Raw genomic sequence first — 18,925 nt, 5'->3', positions numbered from 1 at the left:
ACAGTGTTAAAATAAACTCATTAGGGTTTAATTAAGTAACTACGATATTTACATTGCTATATTACACGTAACTTATTGCTCAATTTTAATTAAATTAATTTATTCTCGTTATTAAAATAACTTATATTCTTATTTTTTTTTTTATTAAAGGTTAAAATAATGAAGTTTAAATAATTAATAAATATCAAGATTTGAATAAATTGTGAGTATTTTGCATGACTTTTATGTATTGAATAATTTGAAATCCAAACCATTAACAATTCAACCATTTAGGTGATATGACTTAATGTAGAAAATTAATGTTATGAATAACAGCTTAAATGCTATTAAATGGTGTTAAAATCATATGAATTAGAATTTGTTTATAAATTTTATTGTAAATAATTTCTGTAGTCAGTGTGGATAGATTCTCACACAAACTGTCTTTTGACATTAAATATTTTTATTAGCAAAATAACATGCTGGTACTTTCAACAACACAATTGCTTCTAAAAAAAGAGATCATCATAATTATACTGTCAATCATTTTTCAGCCATTGCACTATGTCAACGTTGCAATTACAGCCCTGGTATGAAGAGCATATCTGTACCCTTCTATGCGAAGCCTGATAGCAGAAGAATTAAAGCTTATCAAATCGGCAGTTCTAAAGGCAGGTCATATCTTAGCCAAATTCAGTTACATTAACCTTAGGTATTGTTTTATATGGTTTTCTTTGTGTTTACACGCCGTCCGTGACGCACTTAAGACCCCCCGTAAGACAGGAATGCAAACACTTACTCTGAATACTTTATTCAGGGTTATACTTGGACCGGACGATCTCCAGTCGCATACATTAAACATGGCCGTCTGTCTTGCACGTGCCGCTCTCTCTCTGGTGTTGCCAGATCTTACCGTAACAGGTATTAAGAGCTTTATTTCCAATTTCTACTATGGCTGTTAACAAAGAGAAAGTTTGTACACTGCTTCCATTGACTATGTGCAATTTCATTGTTTAGCTAGACTTTGTTTTGCTTATTATATGTGGTGCAATCAAAAAGTTTTGAGACTGAGCCTGTAGCAATGCAAGGGAGTACTGCACACTCATGAGCAAGTAGCTAGAGGGCATGCAGTATTCATGAGTTAGTTTGCAAAGTGACAACATGCTGTGATTGGAAGGATCATTGGATAACCATCAAGGACATTGTCACCAAGGTCAATGTGTCATATGGAACAGTTCAGGTGATTTGATGTCTAAATTGAATATGCATTACATTGCAGCAAAGTTCGTATTCAGACTACTAAGCCCCAAGCAGAAGGCACACTGCCTGTAAGGATGTCTGTCAGCAAGCTTGTGTTGACCCAACCTTTGCTTCTGAGAGCATTACTGGTGATGAGAGCTAGGTCTATGGAAACCATACAGCAGTCTTTGCAACGGAAGAGCCCACTGGAGGAAAGTTAAAGCAGGTTGAAGCACAACCAAAAGCATGCTCATTATTTTCTTTGACATTTGTGGGATTGTTCATTGAGAATGTTTCCCTGTGGGCTAGATAGCAAATTTTGAGTTTTCTGCAATGTTCTAAGGCATCTGAGAGTGGACATTCAGTGCAAAAAACCTCTACTGTGGTATAATGACAATTAAGTGCTCCACTATGACAGTGCTCCCTCTCACATGGCACTGAAAACATGCATGTTTTTAGCATGCATCAAGACCTTTATTGCTTTCAACCCCTGTTCTTTCTGGTTCTGGGTTCCTACAAGTTCTTGTTCCAAAAGGTGAAATTGAAGTTTGATTGTTGCCATTTTGACCTGGCAGATAAAGACCATCAGCACAAATTGCAGATGGTGCAGATGGTACTTGATATCCTTCAAGAACAGGACTTCCAGGGACCATTCCAAGCTTGGCAAAATGCTGGAATTAGGGCATTGATTCAATAGGAGACTTTTTGAAGGTGATAACCATCAAAGTTAAATAAAGTACATTGCTTTCTTTTTATATGTGCAATATCAAAACTTTTTGATCACACCTTCATAGCTTTGCCATATTTACACAGATTCTTGTGTAACAATATAGACTAATACTGTAAGTATTAGAGATCCAGGGTATATAAGGTTCTTTTTAAATATAGACATGCCATCTCTAGCTACATAAATATAAGTGCTGTTGCTAGCCAACCAAATGGCAGAACATTCAGATGACATTAAACGTAAGAGGTATAACACTAAAATTGTCAAGATGATCATAGCTATGAGCCCTTATGGTCAGGGGCATCCTTAATGCATCAACATAGGGGCTGCAGTGTACCTGTTATCTGGAAAGATTGTATAATTCAACAAACAATATACAAGGTCTGTTCAAAAAGTATCGGACTTTTTTTTTTTCCGTGTAAACCAATGATGCGCAAGAGGCCTCCTTCGGTGGAGTTGTGGAGGGGACAGTCATGCACAGCCCTGAATTTTTTCCCGCCTGCAGGAAGCGTCAGTTGTTGGCAATCGGCCTATGAGTGAGGTCATGTAGTGCGCTCTCGTCGGATTCCACTAAGCTGGAAAATGACTGAACAATGTGAGCAGCAATAGTACATCAAATTTTGCCAAAAACCTTGGCGATACCCGAGTGTAAACCATTTGCAAGATTCAGCAGGCTTTCGGGGACGATCCTCGAGGCCAAAAAAAGTGCGGCAGGTCCGCAGCAATATCAAAGGTCATGTTGACAGTTTTTTCGACTCTCGTGGGGTGGTGTGTCGTGAGTACGCACCACAAGGCCAAACCATCGCAAAGGAGTACTACCAGGAGGTGCTTCGTCATCTTTCCGATACAGTGCGACGCAAACGACCGGATCTGTGGTCGATCAAAACTTGGCAGCTCCATCGTGATAACGCATCCGCCCATTCTGCGCATCTGATTTGGGCTTTCGTTGCCAAACACAATACTCCTGTGGTTCGTCACGCTCCGTACTCTCTCCACATGGCTCCGTGTGACCTTTGGCTATTTCCCAAGCTGAAAATGCCGCTAAAAGGAACCCGAATTTAGTCAAGAGAAGACATCGTGCGGAATCCGACAGACCGGCTGATGGCCATTCCAAAAGATGCGTTCCAGCAGTGTTTCCAGCAATGGCAGGAACTCTGGGAGAAGTGTATACATTACCAAGGAGACTACTTTGAAGGGGATTAGGATTTCGTACCTCAAAGTCAATAAATTGATTTTTTGCCGACCAAAGGTCCGATACTTTTTGAACAGACCTTGTATGCATTAACTCTATACTAGAACTACCTATCTATGGGTTTCATTGTTTAAATAGTGATGACATAAATATGTTTTGTCCACTGAAAATTCATTCCCTTATGTAACACAGTTTTGGTTTATTAAATGTTTACTTTCCAGTTATTTTTATTTTTTTATTTTTCATACATACATCTTATTTTCATATAAGGTGCATTTATTTGTTATTTGAATTCTGTTACAATTTGAATTTTTACATTGTATTCTAATTTGGAAACAATTGCCTGAGGAAGACAACAATGTGTCATTGAGAATTTGCTAATAAAAACATTTTAATACCAAAAGACAGTTTGTATATGACTCTTGACATCAAATACATTGGTGATGAGTGCATTCCTAGTCTACCATAGTCAGTTTTAAGTTATTCATTATAAATGTCTAGAAAATAATTTTGAATCAATAGAAAAATCTAAACATTAAGAAAATTCATGATTTCTTATAATTTTGTATCCAGTTTAAAAATTTCTTGTTTCATATAAAAATGAGCATAACAAAGGAAGATACCTTTCATCAGATGTTGCAGACCTGACAACCAGGAAAGACAGTGAAATCAACTGTAATGGACTGAATGATGGTAGAATAGAAATGTACTTTGGCTCATATTTTTTGTGGACTAATCTGTTACAGTTGATTCTTCCATATGACCTTCATACTAAATGAAAATTAAAAACTCTTTTAAGACAGAAAATAATTTTAAAAAGTATGAATGCAAAGGTAAATTTTATGCTAATATTAATGTTTAAAATGTTAAAAAACTGCTGTTTTATTCATTATCAGTACATCAATATGCTATTCTTCTCTAACTGCACTTACGAATAAATAACTAAATGTTTAAGGTACATGCTGTTAGTGTTAGTGCAATGTCATTATATATATATTATGACAAAACAGTAATAGCATATTATATAGATATATAGCCATAAAATATTGCAAATCCACAATATACCTCAACAATGTGTCAAAATAAAATTTTATGTAACTTATTGCATTCTCAAAATCAATTAAAATATCAAAAATTTAATTAGAAAAAAAATGGTAAATTCAATTTGTTTCTTAAGCCAAAGAGCCTTTGAAAATTTTCTTATCAATAGATTCCTATTTGAAAGTCATATACATAGATAAAAATTTAATAGTAACAGTTAAAGAATTTATTTTAGAAACTTTTCCATAATTTTCAACGTTGTCATTCATTGACTCAATAAATATAAATATTTTTACGACAAATTCTTAAGAAATTTTTAAAATAAACTTAACTATTAGTTTTTTAATGGTATGATAAACATTTTTTGAATCTTGACTTAAAGTAATTTTTTTAAATGGAAACGTACAGATAGCTTTATTCAAAAACGTTTTGAATTTATTATTTACTCAAAAATTAATGAAATTAAGAATGCTTCTGTTAACAAAATTACTGTAAAAATAATAAATATATTTTTATTAAAATAAAGTTTTAATATACAGTATATATTATCATCATGTATATTGTATAATGTGTTATTTAATTATTATATTATATATAACATATTATCATTTAATGAAACTTTGCACGTTTCATTAAATATTGATAAATTTGTGTCGATGTGTTTGAGTAAATCATCATGCTATTCGTACAGATGCATACAAATTATTTAATTTGGCAGTGTTTAGAAAACAAATGTTAAATATCTCAACATTATTTATAAATTAATCTGTATATATTATTGAAGAAACAATTTTCTATATATATTTAGTATATTAACTTGTATAGTAGTAGTATGAAATAAAGTTCTTAGCATGTTAATTATAGAATTACAAATTTTTTTGCATGTTTTTCTTAATGCAAATGACTTGAATATCTACTTATACGGTCATTTGTTTCTGATTAGCTTTGCAAGGAGGGATGTTTCCACACCAGGTAGCACAACGTAGACACAAAGGAAATGCATTGTAATTGAGTGTAATACAGTTGAGTATCACGTTATATCCTCTGCACTTCAAAAGAAAAAAGCAGCTGGGCATGTAATTTATGCCATAATTTTTCCAGCTTTAACGTGGAATAGTACATTTATTTTCTATTATTCATCTAGATGAATACTAGAAAATGCTTTTGCTTTCTGCTGCATATTAAAGAAAATATATTTTATATTCATTTTTTAATAATGTTTTAGTGTATTACTACTTATGAACACATTTTTTATGACTTCATTAAGTATTTATTAATAAGATAATTGTAGTTTATAGTTTATGTTCAGTATTATGTCATCTGGATAAATAGGTTGGGATCACTAAGACAGAATTATTCTTAAGAAATGAGATTTGTTCACCAGGAAACAAGTTAGAATTTTTCTTTTAAGAAATAATAGAAAATACTTTCTAAAATATTAATTCCTAATAATTGAATTATTTTCAGGGATAGATTATATTCACATAACAGAGCATGGCTTTATTGTATTTATTAACATAATATTATAAACAAGGTTTTCCAAAAAGAATGCTTTAGAAAAACAGGGTCTATCTGTTGTCATTCCTCCCATTGCAGCTGCAATTCTACAGCTCCTGTAGGTTACTTGTGTTGAACAATGATGAGTTATTCTTACTTTGTGAATGGCTGAACACAGTCCACTGTTGTAAGTCTCCATTTTCACTTAAAGTGCTTCTCAGAGGTAGTAGACAGGATATTTGAGTGCAAAAATAGAAGATGAAACTTTGATGATAGATAGTTACTCTATCAATTGATGTATATAGCACACTTCTTGGATAATAATTAACATAATTATGATAATTTAAAACGGTAGCATTCATTTTGGAAACCTTGAAATGAATCTAATATTCATGGTAATTAAATAGCTTTATTGCATTAATTATTATTATTATTATTATTTTGATTTGTTTATGGAATAAAACACCACATCATCAATGTTAACAAAAGAAATTTTTCTTAAAATTGATCCTGTTAAAACTCTTAATCTTGTAAATATGATTATTTTTCTAATACTAATTCAACTTTAAGTCTATCAACTGTTTTTGAGTTAGTTTCTTCAATAGCTTATGTAAAGTAACCGTTATCGTTAATAAATTTATTTATTATAATGACTTTATTAATGATAGACTGAAAAACAAATAATTTATGATAATATTAAGACAAATATTTTGTAAGAAATAAGATCTTTAGTGGTGCACTCGCAATTTAATATCAGGGAGCCCAATCGAACAGAAAATGTTTAATGTGAAATTCAATAAAATTCCCGCTTTATGTAGCTTCTAATTCATAAACAGTATAGAAATAGAAGACATAATACAATATAAATACAAAAAGTGAATTTTAATTAGAAAAAAAATGTTTGAAAAATTTTCTAGTGTTTGTATTCCTCTTTTCTTTTGGAGGGTGCCAGGGCCCATTGGTCTCTTCTTTGGGTGTACCACTGGTAAAGAGAATAAGGTCGCTTCATAATTTGAAAAAAAAATTAATTAATTAATTATAATAAACTTGCAACGCCCAGGGACAAAATTATTTTGAAAAGAATGAATTACTTTATATGAATGCTGCTTGCATTTTAAAAAAATTCACTTTTCTATTCAAATTGTATGAAATTGTCAATTTTAAATTGCTATATGAATATATGCTAAAATTATTATAATTTTATTAATTTAATATATATTTTTTAATTAAAGTTATATTTAATTTCAGATATTTTTGCTGTCTCTGAAGAAAGTATATTTTACCAAATTCGAAGAAAATGATTTTGAAGCGAGCATTAAATTTTAAAAAATATTTAATTCTTCCATTTTCTTGGATGATAAGAATTAATGCGAATCATTTATGTCTACAGTAAAATCATGTAATGCTAAAAGTTCGGCAAAAAGTAAAAAATTATTATCTGATGAATAGAAAAAGATGACTTCCGTTAGTTTCACAAGTGGGAGACCGTCTATTAGAAGTGGTGATGACGACGATGACGATAATGATTTTGCTTCAGTTAGAATTTCTCTTAACCCTCCTCAGCAAACATTCATTTTACCTCCACCACCACAAACCTTTTTGGGAAGTTTCAGTATGTCTCAAGAGCAGAGTTGTTTCTTGTGTCCGATATTATTCGAAAGAGCATCTAAAAGTTGGTGGAATCCTAAATTCGATTCCAGTATTTTAGAAGAACAATACCACAAAAGTACATTTCCTCAGATATGTCAAAGATTTCAATACGCTCTAGTCTACCTTTTTCTCATATCAGTGTCATACTGTATATATTTTGCCTGTATGGCGAAGAGTTATTGGATTTATTTTGTTATAGGAAGTTTCTCTTTAATGTGCTATACAATTGCAGTCCTTTTATTTACATATACCTCTTATTATCAGAATTTTTATATTCCCATTTCTCTTTGTACGACAATAATTCTGTGCACTTTATCTTTGTTAATATTCATTGTTTATGTAAATAATCATGCGGAATTTTCGAGTAATGACAGCACGGATATATCATCTGTCGGTTTGTTTTGTATGTGTATTGTAATTTTGCTTACATTATATACTGTGATACCATTACCTCTGTATATTTGTATATTAATCGGTGGATCATATTCTATAATTTTTGAAGTGCTGACTGCATTCCTAACTCTGGATAATTCAGTTTTAATTGTGATAGTGAAGATACTACTGCAAATATGTATTCATATGATGGGAATACATATATTGTTGTTAACGGAAGTACGTATGAGAAATACTTTATTAAAAGTAGGTCAGTCGTTAATCGTGCGTCGAGACTTAGAAATCGAGAAACAACTTAAAGAGAAAATCATTCATTCTATAATGCCTCCGAAGGTTTCGGACTGGTTGATGGCGACTCAAGAAGGGGAAGAAGACGATCGAATTGATTCGCCTTCGAGCGATCGTAGAGTGTCTGCGAGTCCTCGCCAGTCTCAAATGATATTTCGCCCATTTAATATGCACTGCATGGATAACGTCAGTATTTTATTTGCTGATATTGTCGGGTTTACAAAAATGAGTTCAAACAAAACAGCTGAACAGTTAGTTGGTTTGCTCAATGATTTATTTGGACGTTTCGATTATTTATGTGCCAAACTCGGATGTGAGAAAATCAGTACACTTGGCGATTGTTATTATTGTGTGTCCGGTTGTCCGGAACCACGACCAGATCATGCAAAATGTTGTGCAGAAATGGGTTTAGGAATGATAAAAGCAATTGCAGAATTCGATGAGGATACCAACGAAGATGTAAATATGCGTGTCGGAGTACATACTGGAACTGTTTTGTGCGGGATTGTAGGTACCTGTCGTTTTAAATTTGATGTTTGGTCAAACGATGTGACTTATGCAAATTTGATGGAATCAACAGGCAAGCCAGGAAGAGTACATATATCAGAAGCTACATATTCATTTCTTCAAGATCAATATACTGTTGAAGAAGGCCTTCTTTTTCAAGGTATAAAGCTCTCATTTATCTATTTTAAATCAAACAAAATTAATTATTCTATATTTTAAATGTAAATAAATATTTTTGAATATATTTTAAACTAATAAAAATAATTATGTTGATATTTTAATACATACAAAAAACAGGATTTTTGAACTGTATAAAACTTAATGAACTTCAGTTTTATAGGATAGCTATTTAGACCAATTTCTTTCCTTAAAACAAACGTTTTTGAACATTCTTACAGTGGATCTTTTACTAAAATTACAAGAAATTAATATAAATATAAAATGGTTTTACTTTTTCAACCCTTTACTTGAATAAAATGAATCAGATTTTCCAAGTGATTAAGCATATCATAAAAACTACAATTAGAAGTCGGAGAAGCATCATATAAATTGTGCAGTTGCTAGTTGGTTTGACTAGTTTTGTGTAAATCCATATCTTATGCTTCACTTTTTGTGTGTTTTGTGGCCAGCCTGGCAACACTTACCATGCCCTTAGTTTTTAGTCTTTGTCTCCCAGACAGTCTGTCTGACCACGTGCATGGTACTGCTGACACTCTGTATTGGGCGCTTAATAAATTTGTTTTATTAGTTGAAGTCTGTAATTATTTGATCAAGACCCCAAAGTGGTGAGCCGAACGTGATCACAAGAACTTATTTACCCAATTCTGTGAATATTTATATTATATATTTCCGTCATGAGCAAGAGCGAAGACCCCATTGAGGTAGCACATGTATCGGTGAAAATTCCACCCTTTTGGAGAAAGAACATTAGAGTATGGTTCATACAGGTGGAATCATGATTCGCTGTCTCTAATATCACGACAGAGGTTACAAAATACCATCATGTACTAGGATCGCTTGACTGTGAAATAGCCGAATTGGTCGCTGATCTAATATCCCAACTGTTGACGAGCACGCCCTACACAGACCTAAAAATGCGATTAATCGACAAGTTTGAAGAATCCGAAAGTAGGAAGGCAAAAAAATTACTCCTAGAAATCAAGCTAGGAGACAAAAAGCCCTCGGCACTACTAAGATAAATGCGGGCACTGGCCGGTACGCAAGTAACGGACGAATTCCTTAGAATGCTCTTTCTACAGTTTTTTTTTTCTTAACAGACTTCCTTTCGGATGTTCGTTGTTCAACTGCTCTCGGATAGCCATAACAATAAATGCTGCCATCTTTTAAGATTTAATCAGAAATTGTAAGATTTTCTTGACCTTATTATGTTTGCGATATTTTGAAGGATTTACAATTTACAATGCTATGCCCTTTCAACATTTTTGTTATAATAGTAATTTGTAGTTTTTTTTTTATATTGTTCAGCAAACTGTTCTTTTTTTAATGAATATTTTTGAATTTTAATTAAATTTCTTATGACTGCTGTTATATATATATCGTAAAGTCTTTGCAAATCCGCACTTAAAATGTAAATTTTAATATTGGCGGTAGACTATCACACAGCTTTAGCCAATGATTTCACTTTATTCTATTACTATAGATGCATTTCGGTCCTTTTCTAAAAAAGGTCCCTCTTCAGTACTATAAAATACAAAAGTTTACATAAACTTTTTTTGCAAGTGAATATTTAACATAACAATAAATATTTTAGTATTACAATACCATTTGAGTATACATTTTTATTTATACATCCTTTCAGCACTTTCATCTTGAGTGCACTAAATTATTTTTAATTGTACACAATAAAAACACACAACTGGTAACTATCCAACAGACCGTTGCACACTATAAATCACAAAGTTTTAGGTGTGTACTCTTCTCTTAGATAGCATCTAAAATAATTTATATCATGTCTCAATACTTCAACTTGCTTTGTGAGGTTCATTAGCTTTTCCGTCATATCCTTTTTTATTTTCGTAAATTTTAATTAAATTTCTTATGACTCTTCTTATATATAAATATTTTTGAATATTTTCTGAAATTTTATCTGAAAATATACTCAAATATGATATTATAGCAATTTCAAATAAGAATGATCAAAGTAGAAAGGATATTTTAGTAGAGAAGTAGAAAATTTTGGAATTATCATATTCTATGTTAGAAATAAATCATTACTTTCATTTATATATAAAAGTAAAAGTACATTCTTGAAACTTTAAAGATAATTTAATTTCAAAGACCATAAAAGATCAGCATTTGTCAAATACACTGCATTAAAGGTTTGTTTCGGTCTGTAAATGCCCTTTGTTAACAGAACATGTAAATGATTCATAGATGCATAAGTATAAGCATGAATTAGTCATGGAGATTGAATGATCTCTGCAAGGGGAACTACTTGATGCATACTAATTATACTGAAAATAAATGATGTTATTGAACAAAACTTTCCTGTAATTCTATTGGTATATTTGTTTTAGGAAAATAAATGCGTATTATTAGGTAGTGCAAGTGCTCTGGAACTGGTATGACAACTCTTGGATCAGTAGATCGTAGTTCAATCAAAAGAAACTTTAATTTATATTATTTTCAAAACCTATATATTTATTTTACATAAATTTTAGTGTCTTCATTTATCTGGATCAATGCTAATGGACTTCTGTTCCTCCAGTATGACCTGAATATATAAGAACATTCTTATCAGTGATCAGATTTCCTTTTACGGGACTGTTTTAATCTTATATAGCATGTATTAATTTCAATTAAAATCAACTCTCTTATATTTGTATGAAAAATTTATGGATTTTAGTTGCATTAAAATATCAAATAGTAATAATTTAATCAAATTTTTTAGCTTAGATTTATGTGCATGGTCTTTCGAAATGAATGCTACAATTTTAAACTACTGTAATTATGTTAATTATTATTCGAGAAGTATACGACACGCATCAATTGATAGAGTAACTTTCTGAGTTTTGTCTCCTATCTGCATTTGAAGATCTTGTGTACTACCTCTAGAAAGTGCCATAAATGAAAATGCCAACTCTGAAACAGAGGAGGTATTTTGTGTTCTGCAGTTTGCAAAGTTAGAACCACTCATCATTGTACAACATGAGTAATTCACAGGAGCTGCAGAATTGTGGCAAGTGTGAGAGTAGTGACAACAGGTATGCTCTAGCAAGCATAAGTAGAATTTGAGTATTAGTTGGATGGGTGCCATGTGATGGAAAGTGTGTGCATACATTGAGAAATTGTATGGACAAATGTGATATTTGGTTGGATTTCCAATGTTCTCAGGTAATAATTAATGTAAGTACAATAATTTAAAATGGTTGCATTCTTTTTGGAAGACTTTGAGTTTAATTAATATATATTTGTTAGAAAAAAAACATATAGAAAAATAATTTAAACTGTGCCATTTAATTTTTTTGTTTGATATACCTACTGTATTTTATAAATTTTTAGGAAAGAAAACATACTTCATTCGTGGAAGGAAATATGCTATATATGAAAAAGTGAACACTGCATTAGCTGCGAGACATTCTTGGCCATTTCCGCCTACGGTCATAGCCGAGCTTCAGAGTCGAAAACCTAGTAGTCAGTCTGAAGCAGGTCAGGATGAAGAAGGATCAGATTCTCCGATGCTTCCTCTTCAATTTCAAGGCAGTTTTTCGACTTTATCTAGCAGTCGAAAAGATTCCGGAATCAGGAGTCGTCGGAGCAGTCTTCAAGATATGGTGAGTCTTGTCTAACTAAACAATTTGATATTATAACTTTTAAATAGAAGATATATACAGGTAACCCCCGTATAACACGGCACTTCTATAGCATGGATTCACTCTAACATGGTTCGAGAATTGGTACCATCCCCGTATAACACGGTACTGTTATAGCACGGATTCACTCTGACACGGTTCAAGAATTGGGTAAAACCCTCGTACAACATGAAATGTAATAAATTTTTACATACTTAAGTACTAATAGTTCACGAAAATAATAATTTTCGTGAACTATTAGTACTTCAGTATGTAAATTTTCTTTTCTCACCTTTTGTCCATACACATAGTCCTTCTTGAAATTTGTTTCAATTTTGCCAGATCTCGACGCTTTTGCTTCTGATGTTGCCAGATGTTTTTCTCTTATTCCGTAAGTGCTTAGCACAATATAAGGAAATTTATAAATAACTTTTAACTAGAAGCAAGCAATCTAAAAATACATACTTTTTGCAAAAGTAAAGCATGCAGAAAAATGCTCAGAGGATAAGGATAACTTGCCAAAAAGAAAATGCTCTCGGTTAAGTGCTTTTAGTGATGATGAAAAAAACATTGTTTAATTTATATTAATATGTATCACTTAAGAAAATTTTAATAAAGATATTTATCTTAGTTATGAATATATAATAGTATGTTTCTTAATTTTTGGAACCTAACCTTCCTTTTCATACTAGTTCTTTGTTTCATATAACACAGATTCGCATACCACAGCAATTTTTTGGAACGTAACTACCGTGTTATATGGGGGTTACCTGTATATATCTGGCTTCCAGAAATCTGGCCTGACCAGAAAACCAGTTATTTTTGAAACTAGTTAGTTTTGAATTTGGTGGGCTATAGTATGACTGTCACATAGTCACTTTGGTTTGATTTCTGTGACATATGCATTGCATGATGTCAATTTCAGTTTGATTACTAGCATATGGCATGTTAAATACAATTTCATTGTTTACTTTTCATTGTTGGGTCACCAGTGGCCAAGCGGTTCTGTTCCTGAACACTGGGAGTTTGGTCGTGGGTTTGCACCTCACCAGGACAGGCTGGTCACGTGGAGTTTTTCAGATTTTCTCCGCATCTGTAATGCCTGAATAGAGGCAAGTTACCCTTAAGAAGACCTCCTAGAAGGCATTTCCCCTAGGCAGATCGTCCAAGTGTTGCGTTGCCATAACTAAACAAACAAACTTTCCGTTGTTGATATTATATTTAACCTGTATCCAGAAAATTCAGAAAATTGGATCACTTCCCAAGTTTGTCAAGTTTGGTCTAGTACTGCAATACAATTATCACTTACATGCTGTTGTCTTAATTTAATAATTATATAAAACTAACTCTTACTGCTAGAAAAAGCTGCATTTTGTAATAAGTTATTATATTCTGATGATTTACACCTTTGTGCAGTATTTGTAACTAGTGAGTGAGTTTTGTTGTACAGTACAGTACAGTACAGTATAGTTGTAAAGTCGCTCTACAGTGGGCCACACATGTGGCTTGGCCAAGTGGTGATGCCATAACTTGTCAATGAGGGCATCATTCAACAGACAATCCAATACTGTAAATATCATATCTCTGAGTGACTCTGCATTGTTTCTTGTCATGCTCACCATCAAGCAAAAAGTTTTCTTGTGTAGAAAAGTCTGATTGTCTGGAAAATGGAGGACAACATTTCCAGTATCTCAAAGATGAATTTTCTGTGTCTGAGAGAAAACCACATAAGAGCAATTATCCCAAAATTGTGTGTCAAATGGGCGTTTATTAAAATATTAGGCGACTCTTGTGATGTCATTACTTTGTTTCTGAAAGCTCCTCCCATTTCCCTACCCGCTGCGGATTGACATTACGATTACCCTGTATTTTAGCAAAGAATTTATTAAACTGCTCGGGCATCATTAAAACAAAAATAATAAATAAATATACAATTAAATATAAAGTTAATGCAAGAAAGTAATGTATACAAGTGAATGATGAACAAGATACAATTATATGCAGCAGTTGTGTTAGATTTTTATAAGAATTCTATTTTAATTATATTTATGGTAAAGATGTCTATATATATTTTAAATATTGTGATGTTTGTAATTTTAATTAAAATTAAATTAATACATTGCTTTTCTTCAACAGATTTTTGATACATCAGGGATTACAACAGCAAATCTTCTCTCACATCGATTTAGTGGTTATTACACTTCGAGTCAAACGTCTGTAGCAGATACGGGCAGGTCTAGTGGATCTAGTGTCCGAGGTGCCAGTTTGTTTGTGGATCCTTCTCTATCTATAAACGAAAGTCTTGCACGGTTAAAGTATTTGCGTAAACAGTCAGATTTGCAGTTAATTAGATGCGTCCAGCAAGACGTGGCTCACGTTGATTACTTTGTCCGACCACCAATAAATCAACTGTCTTTGTTTTTTCACGATAGGAATATGGAAAGCGAGTATAGACAGCGCATAAATCAGAGAGATAGGAGAGGCTCTCCTCTAACTGTTTCTTCTGCAAAATTTAACTCATATTTTGCAATTTTTTTATCGACCTTCTTTTACATCGTAATTGCATTTTCTTGTTTCTTATTATTCGACGCTACTGTTTCTTGGTTTGTCTTCTGTCTCTTAGCCACTGGGTGGCAATTATTCATAATAATACTCTGTTTGCAAAATATGTTAAAAATTAATGTTTGTTGTACAAATCAATATCTCTCTCGGGTATATAATTTTCTTACTAGTTGGTATCCTTGGCATACATGTGGAGCAATATTACTTATCCTACCTGTTGTGTCGGTGTTTTGTAATTTTACGTGTACTTCCATTTTAACTAGTCCAGAAAGAACCCACACGTTCTGTTATCTATTGTTTGTATCGTTAATTCATTTTTGTAATTTTACACAATTAAATTACTGGTTGAAATCAATACTCTGTATAATTGCAGGAATAATATTGATATTACTGTTAGGAACACCCTTGTGTCCCTGTATAAATGATGTCTTTGTATCAGATACCTCAGCATTAATGAGTAACGTTACATTTGATAAAAGTAGCAGAAATGTTGTACCACTTCCGTCGGCTCAAATATTATATCATTGTAATCAGACTTTAATCTATGAAACTATACTTAATGTAGTTATTATTTCCTGTTTGGTTTGGTTTCTGAATCGTGAATTTGAAATTAGTTACCGTTTGAGTTTTCACGGAGGAATGACGGCCGCTCGTGACAAGCGTAAGATTCAGATTATGAAGAATCAAGCAGATTGGTTACTGCATAATATTATTCCGAAACACGTTGCCGAGCAATTAAAAAATACATCCAAATATTCTGAAAATCATAAAAATGCTGGTATTATGTTTGCAAGTATTGTGAATTTCCACGAAATGTATGACGAATCCTTCGAAGGCGGCAAAGAATATCTGCGTGTCCTAAATGAATTAGTCGGTGATTTTGATGAACTACTACAAAGGCCATCGTTTAGAAATATAGAAAAAATTAAAACCATAGGAAGCACTTTCATGGCGGCATCTGGTTTGAATCCAAAAATAAGGCAACAAAATCCTCACCCTCACACTCACTTAGTGGAATTATTGGATTTTGCAATATGCATGCAACAAGTTATAGAACATTTTAATTGCAATTTACTGGAATTTAGTTTCATTATGCGTATCGGATATAATTTCGGCGACGTAACGGCCGGAGTAATCGGCACCACAAAACTGTATTATGATATTTGGGGAGATGCCGTTAACATTGCTAGTCGAATGGATTCTCACGGAGTCTCGGGACGAATACAGGTTCCAGAACATTGCATACCAGTATTAGAACAAGTTTTTGAATTCGAGCATAGAGGATCAATCTTTGTCAAAGGAAAAGACAACATGAATGTGTTTCTAGTAGTAAAAAAACGTGAAAACATACCCTGTATTTATAAATCAATCTCAAAAGAGGATCCAGTTTGTAAAAACGACGAATTCTCATGAATAGGTATATCGTTTAGCATAATAATAATAATTTTTAAAACTATTTTGTCATCAATATTTCTGTAACAGCAGAAGCTTTAAACATACCATTTATATTTTTAAATGTCATTGTAAACACATTTTAAGCAGACATATTCTTAAAAATGCAGATTTTATATACTAATTTCAGTTATGATGCAACATAAACAAACGAAATTTGCATTAGCATAATTTTTGGAATAAAAAAACAACTTTGTTTAGTTGAAATTCTGATCTCATTTTTAATGAATTTTTAAAAAGATTATTAATGATTTCATTAGGTATGTTAAATATTCAAATAAGCTACTTATTGAAGTGCTGTTTCAAAAAATAGGAAAATTCTTTGCATAATTTAATGTCACGATATTCATCAGATCAATGGATCAGGAGCAGAATTCTAAATTCATTTTGATTTAAATTATTAAATCTAAGTATTTAAATATTTTATTTTGCTATGTGGTGCACTAACATCTACTGATCATTAAAATCAAATTAATAAATTAGCAATAAAGTTGTGATAAAGAAATATCTGACATACGGCGAGCCTAAAATAAATTTCATAATAGTCTGAATTTTTGAGATTTATCTACATTTTTTAATAAAACGAATATGTACAAAACTTAACGCTGCCCAAAGAGAGTTTTTCGCAAGCTTGAGCCGCACATCATTTGATTTGAATGGACATTTTGCAATTTGCATTTGTGCAGAAGCAATTTCTATAAACAAGGAATTTTATATAAATATTGAATTGAGGAGGGAGAACTTAATTCAAAATGTCTTTAGCAATGTAAAATTTTCAATATCTTGTTATTTTTCTGCCTTAGTTATCTTTAACATTTATTTTAATTATAAAATAACAAGTCATAAACTGACTTTAAATATGAAAATATTAAATTAAACTTGTGTATATTGACCTCCTCTCCATCCTGAGGTACTAAGAGAACCTTTATTTACACCTGTTATGGGTTCTGCAAGGCCTACAATAAGACATTGGATGGTGGGTGGTGAGAGAGAATGTGGATGGTGCTAGGGTGGGTGCAAGCCCACCTTAAAATCTCCTTGTCCACCTATTGGCTGACACTAAAATAATTTATTCGGGTCCATCTATCGTAACCATTATGAGAGGTTTCTTTAAATATGAGTTGATTGTTTGCAAGTATTAATATTAAATGCTTATTTTTGCTTAAATGTCTTATTGAAATTTGATTTCTAAATTTTAAAAATTAATTTGTTTGATGATAAAATGTGCAGATAACATCCACCTCATTAAAATAGTATTCCATCCTACCCCTACCCTCCCAGAATGAAAATCTTAGTGCCATTACTGATGGAGAAGACTCAAACTTAGATCCATCAGAGCAGTAGTCTGACCATCTTCCATTCATTACTCTATTATGTTATTGCATTTCTAATTATAAAGCTGACATTTGTGAAATATATTTCATTTATATATTACTTTTGGCATTCAGATCATGCAGATGCATTTCAGCAAGCTTGGAACACGCTAAAATTTCTTGCACATAGTGCAGGTAAGGCTAGAGCCAGTACTTAATAGAGAATTTTGATTTAAATCTCTCCTCCTCAATTATACAAAAATAATGAAAAACGTAATATCGATAAATATATAAATGCTGCATTCCATCCAATTCATAAATTTTTGCCATTAATAGGTTGTGATCTTGATAGTAAATCTCTTAATTATGATTAATGCAAAAATTTATATGCTAAGTATGTTTTACGCGGTGAAATTTCATTAAAATTCAAATTTTATTGAGTTGTATTTTAAAAAAAATTTATGATTTTCAACTCACTCAAATTCTTTTAAATTAATTAAGACATTAGCATTGTTACTTGAGATTGAAGTCTTTATTTTGCAGTAATTTGTTATAATTTTTGTATTTATAAATAATTATTTACTGTAATTTCTATAACAAAGAATGCAAGAGATGTACAAATAGGAGAATAAGTTAAAAATGTTTTTAATTGTAAATTTTGAAGATTAAACATGTTGTAATTTAATAATACTGTCCACATGTGCATATAATCATATATATTCTGTGAATGTCGAAGAATATGTCAGCTTTTGCATCTGTTTTTTTGTAATTTGACTCAAATTTTGTTACAGTTAAGATATTAAATTGATCTTCTTGATTGCTAAATAAAAGATTTTCAATTAAACTAAAGACTATTTTTGATGTCTTTAAGAAACTTTCTGCAAATACTTTATTTTTTTTTAACTCTCTGCCCTATGGACACTAAGAGGGCCATTTTATCAAGCCCATTATGAGTTTGGTCAGGCTCACAATGATGTAGTCAAGCAATGAAGGATGGAGCATAACATATCCTGATGGACCAACCACAAAAATTCCTGTGGTTTTCGATTCCAGAACCCCAGAGTGACTGTTGTCACTTTAATTGTTTAACCATCCTCTACAAACCTTTTAACCTTTTAAGTCTGTCTCTACAAATACTATAACATGGCATTTGTGACTAGGTAACAAAGATGTTAAGAAAACAACCTAAACCACTCTGGGGAATCTGGGATCAAATCTGGCAGTCAAGAAATTTTGGGAATTTTCCATGGGAAATAAGTCCTAGATATGTTGG

General features: G+C 31.9%; 1 protein-coding gene across 4 annotated transcripts in view; it reads left to right on the top strand.

Annotated features, from left to right (window-relative positions):
• Positions 1 to 18,721, top strand: part of LOC111635808 (adenylate cyclase type 9-like) — a 35,523-nt gene extending 16,802 nt beyond the window's left edge. Inside the window, exons 1-4 of one of the 4 annotated variants that reach the window (XM_023381077.1) lie at positions 166 to 202; positions 6,924 to 8,673; positions 12,036 to 12,307; positions 14,462 to 18,721. In XM_023381077.1, coding sequence (XP_023236845.1) covers positions 7,131 to 8,673; positions 12,036 to 12,307; positions 14,462 to 16,300 — 3,654 coding nt within the window. In that variant the 5' untranslated portion in view covers positions 166 to 202; positions 6,924 to 7,130 and the 3' untranslated portion in view covers positions 16,301 to 18,721. Of the gene's footprint in view, positions 1 to 165; positions 203 to 3,128; positions 3,971 to 4,939; positions 5,201 to 6,923; positions 8,674 to 12,035; positions 12,308 to 14,461 lie in introns of those variants that run through there. The other 3 variants (XM_023381145.1, XM_023381004.1, XM_023380936.1) reach the window with 3 other exon arrangements.
• The last annotated feature ends 204 nt before the right edge of the window (positions 18,722 to 18,925 follow it).

Source organism: Centruroides sculpturatus, unplaced genomic scaffold, assembly GCF_000671375.1.
Source record: "Centruroides sculpturatus isolate CEXI.00-Female unplaced genomic scaffold, Cexi_2.0 scaffold91, whole genome shotgun sequence".
NCBI classification, from domain to species: domain Eukaryota; kingdom Metazoa; phylum Arthropoda; class Arachnida; order Scorpiones; family Buthidae; genus Centruroides; species Centruroides sculpturatus.
Note: the sequence above shows the minus strand (reverse complement) of the source record. Positions and strands in the feature narration are given on the sequence as shown.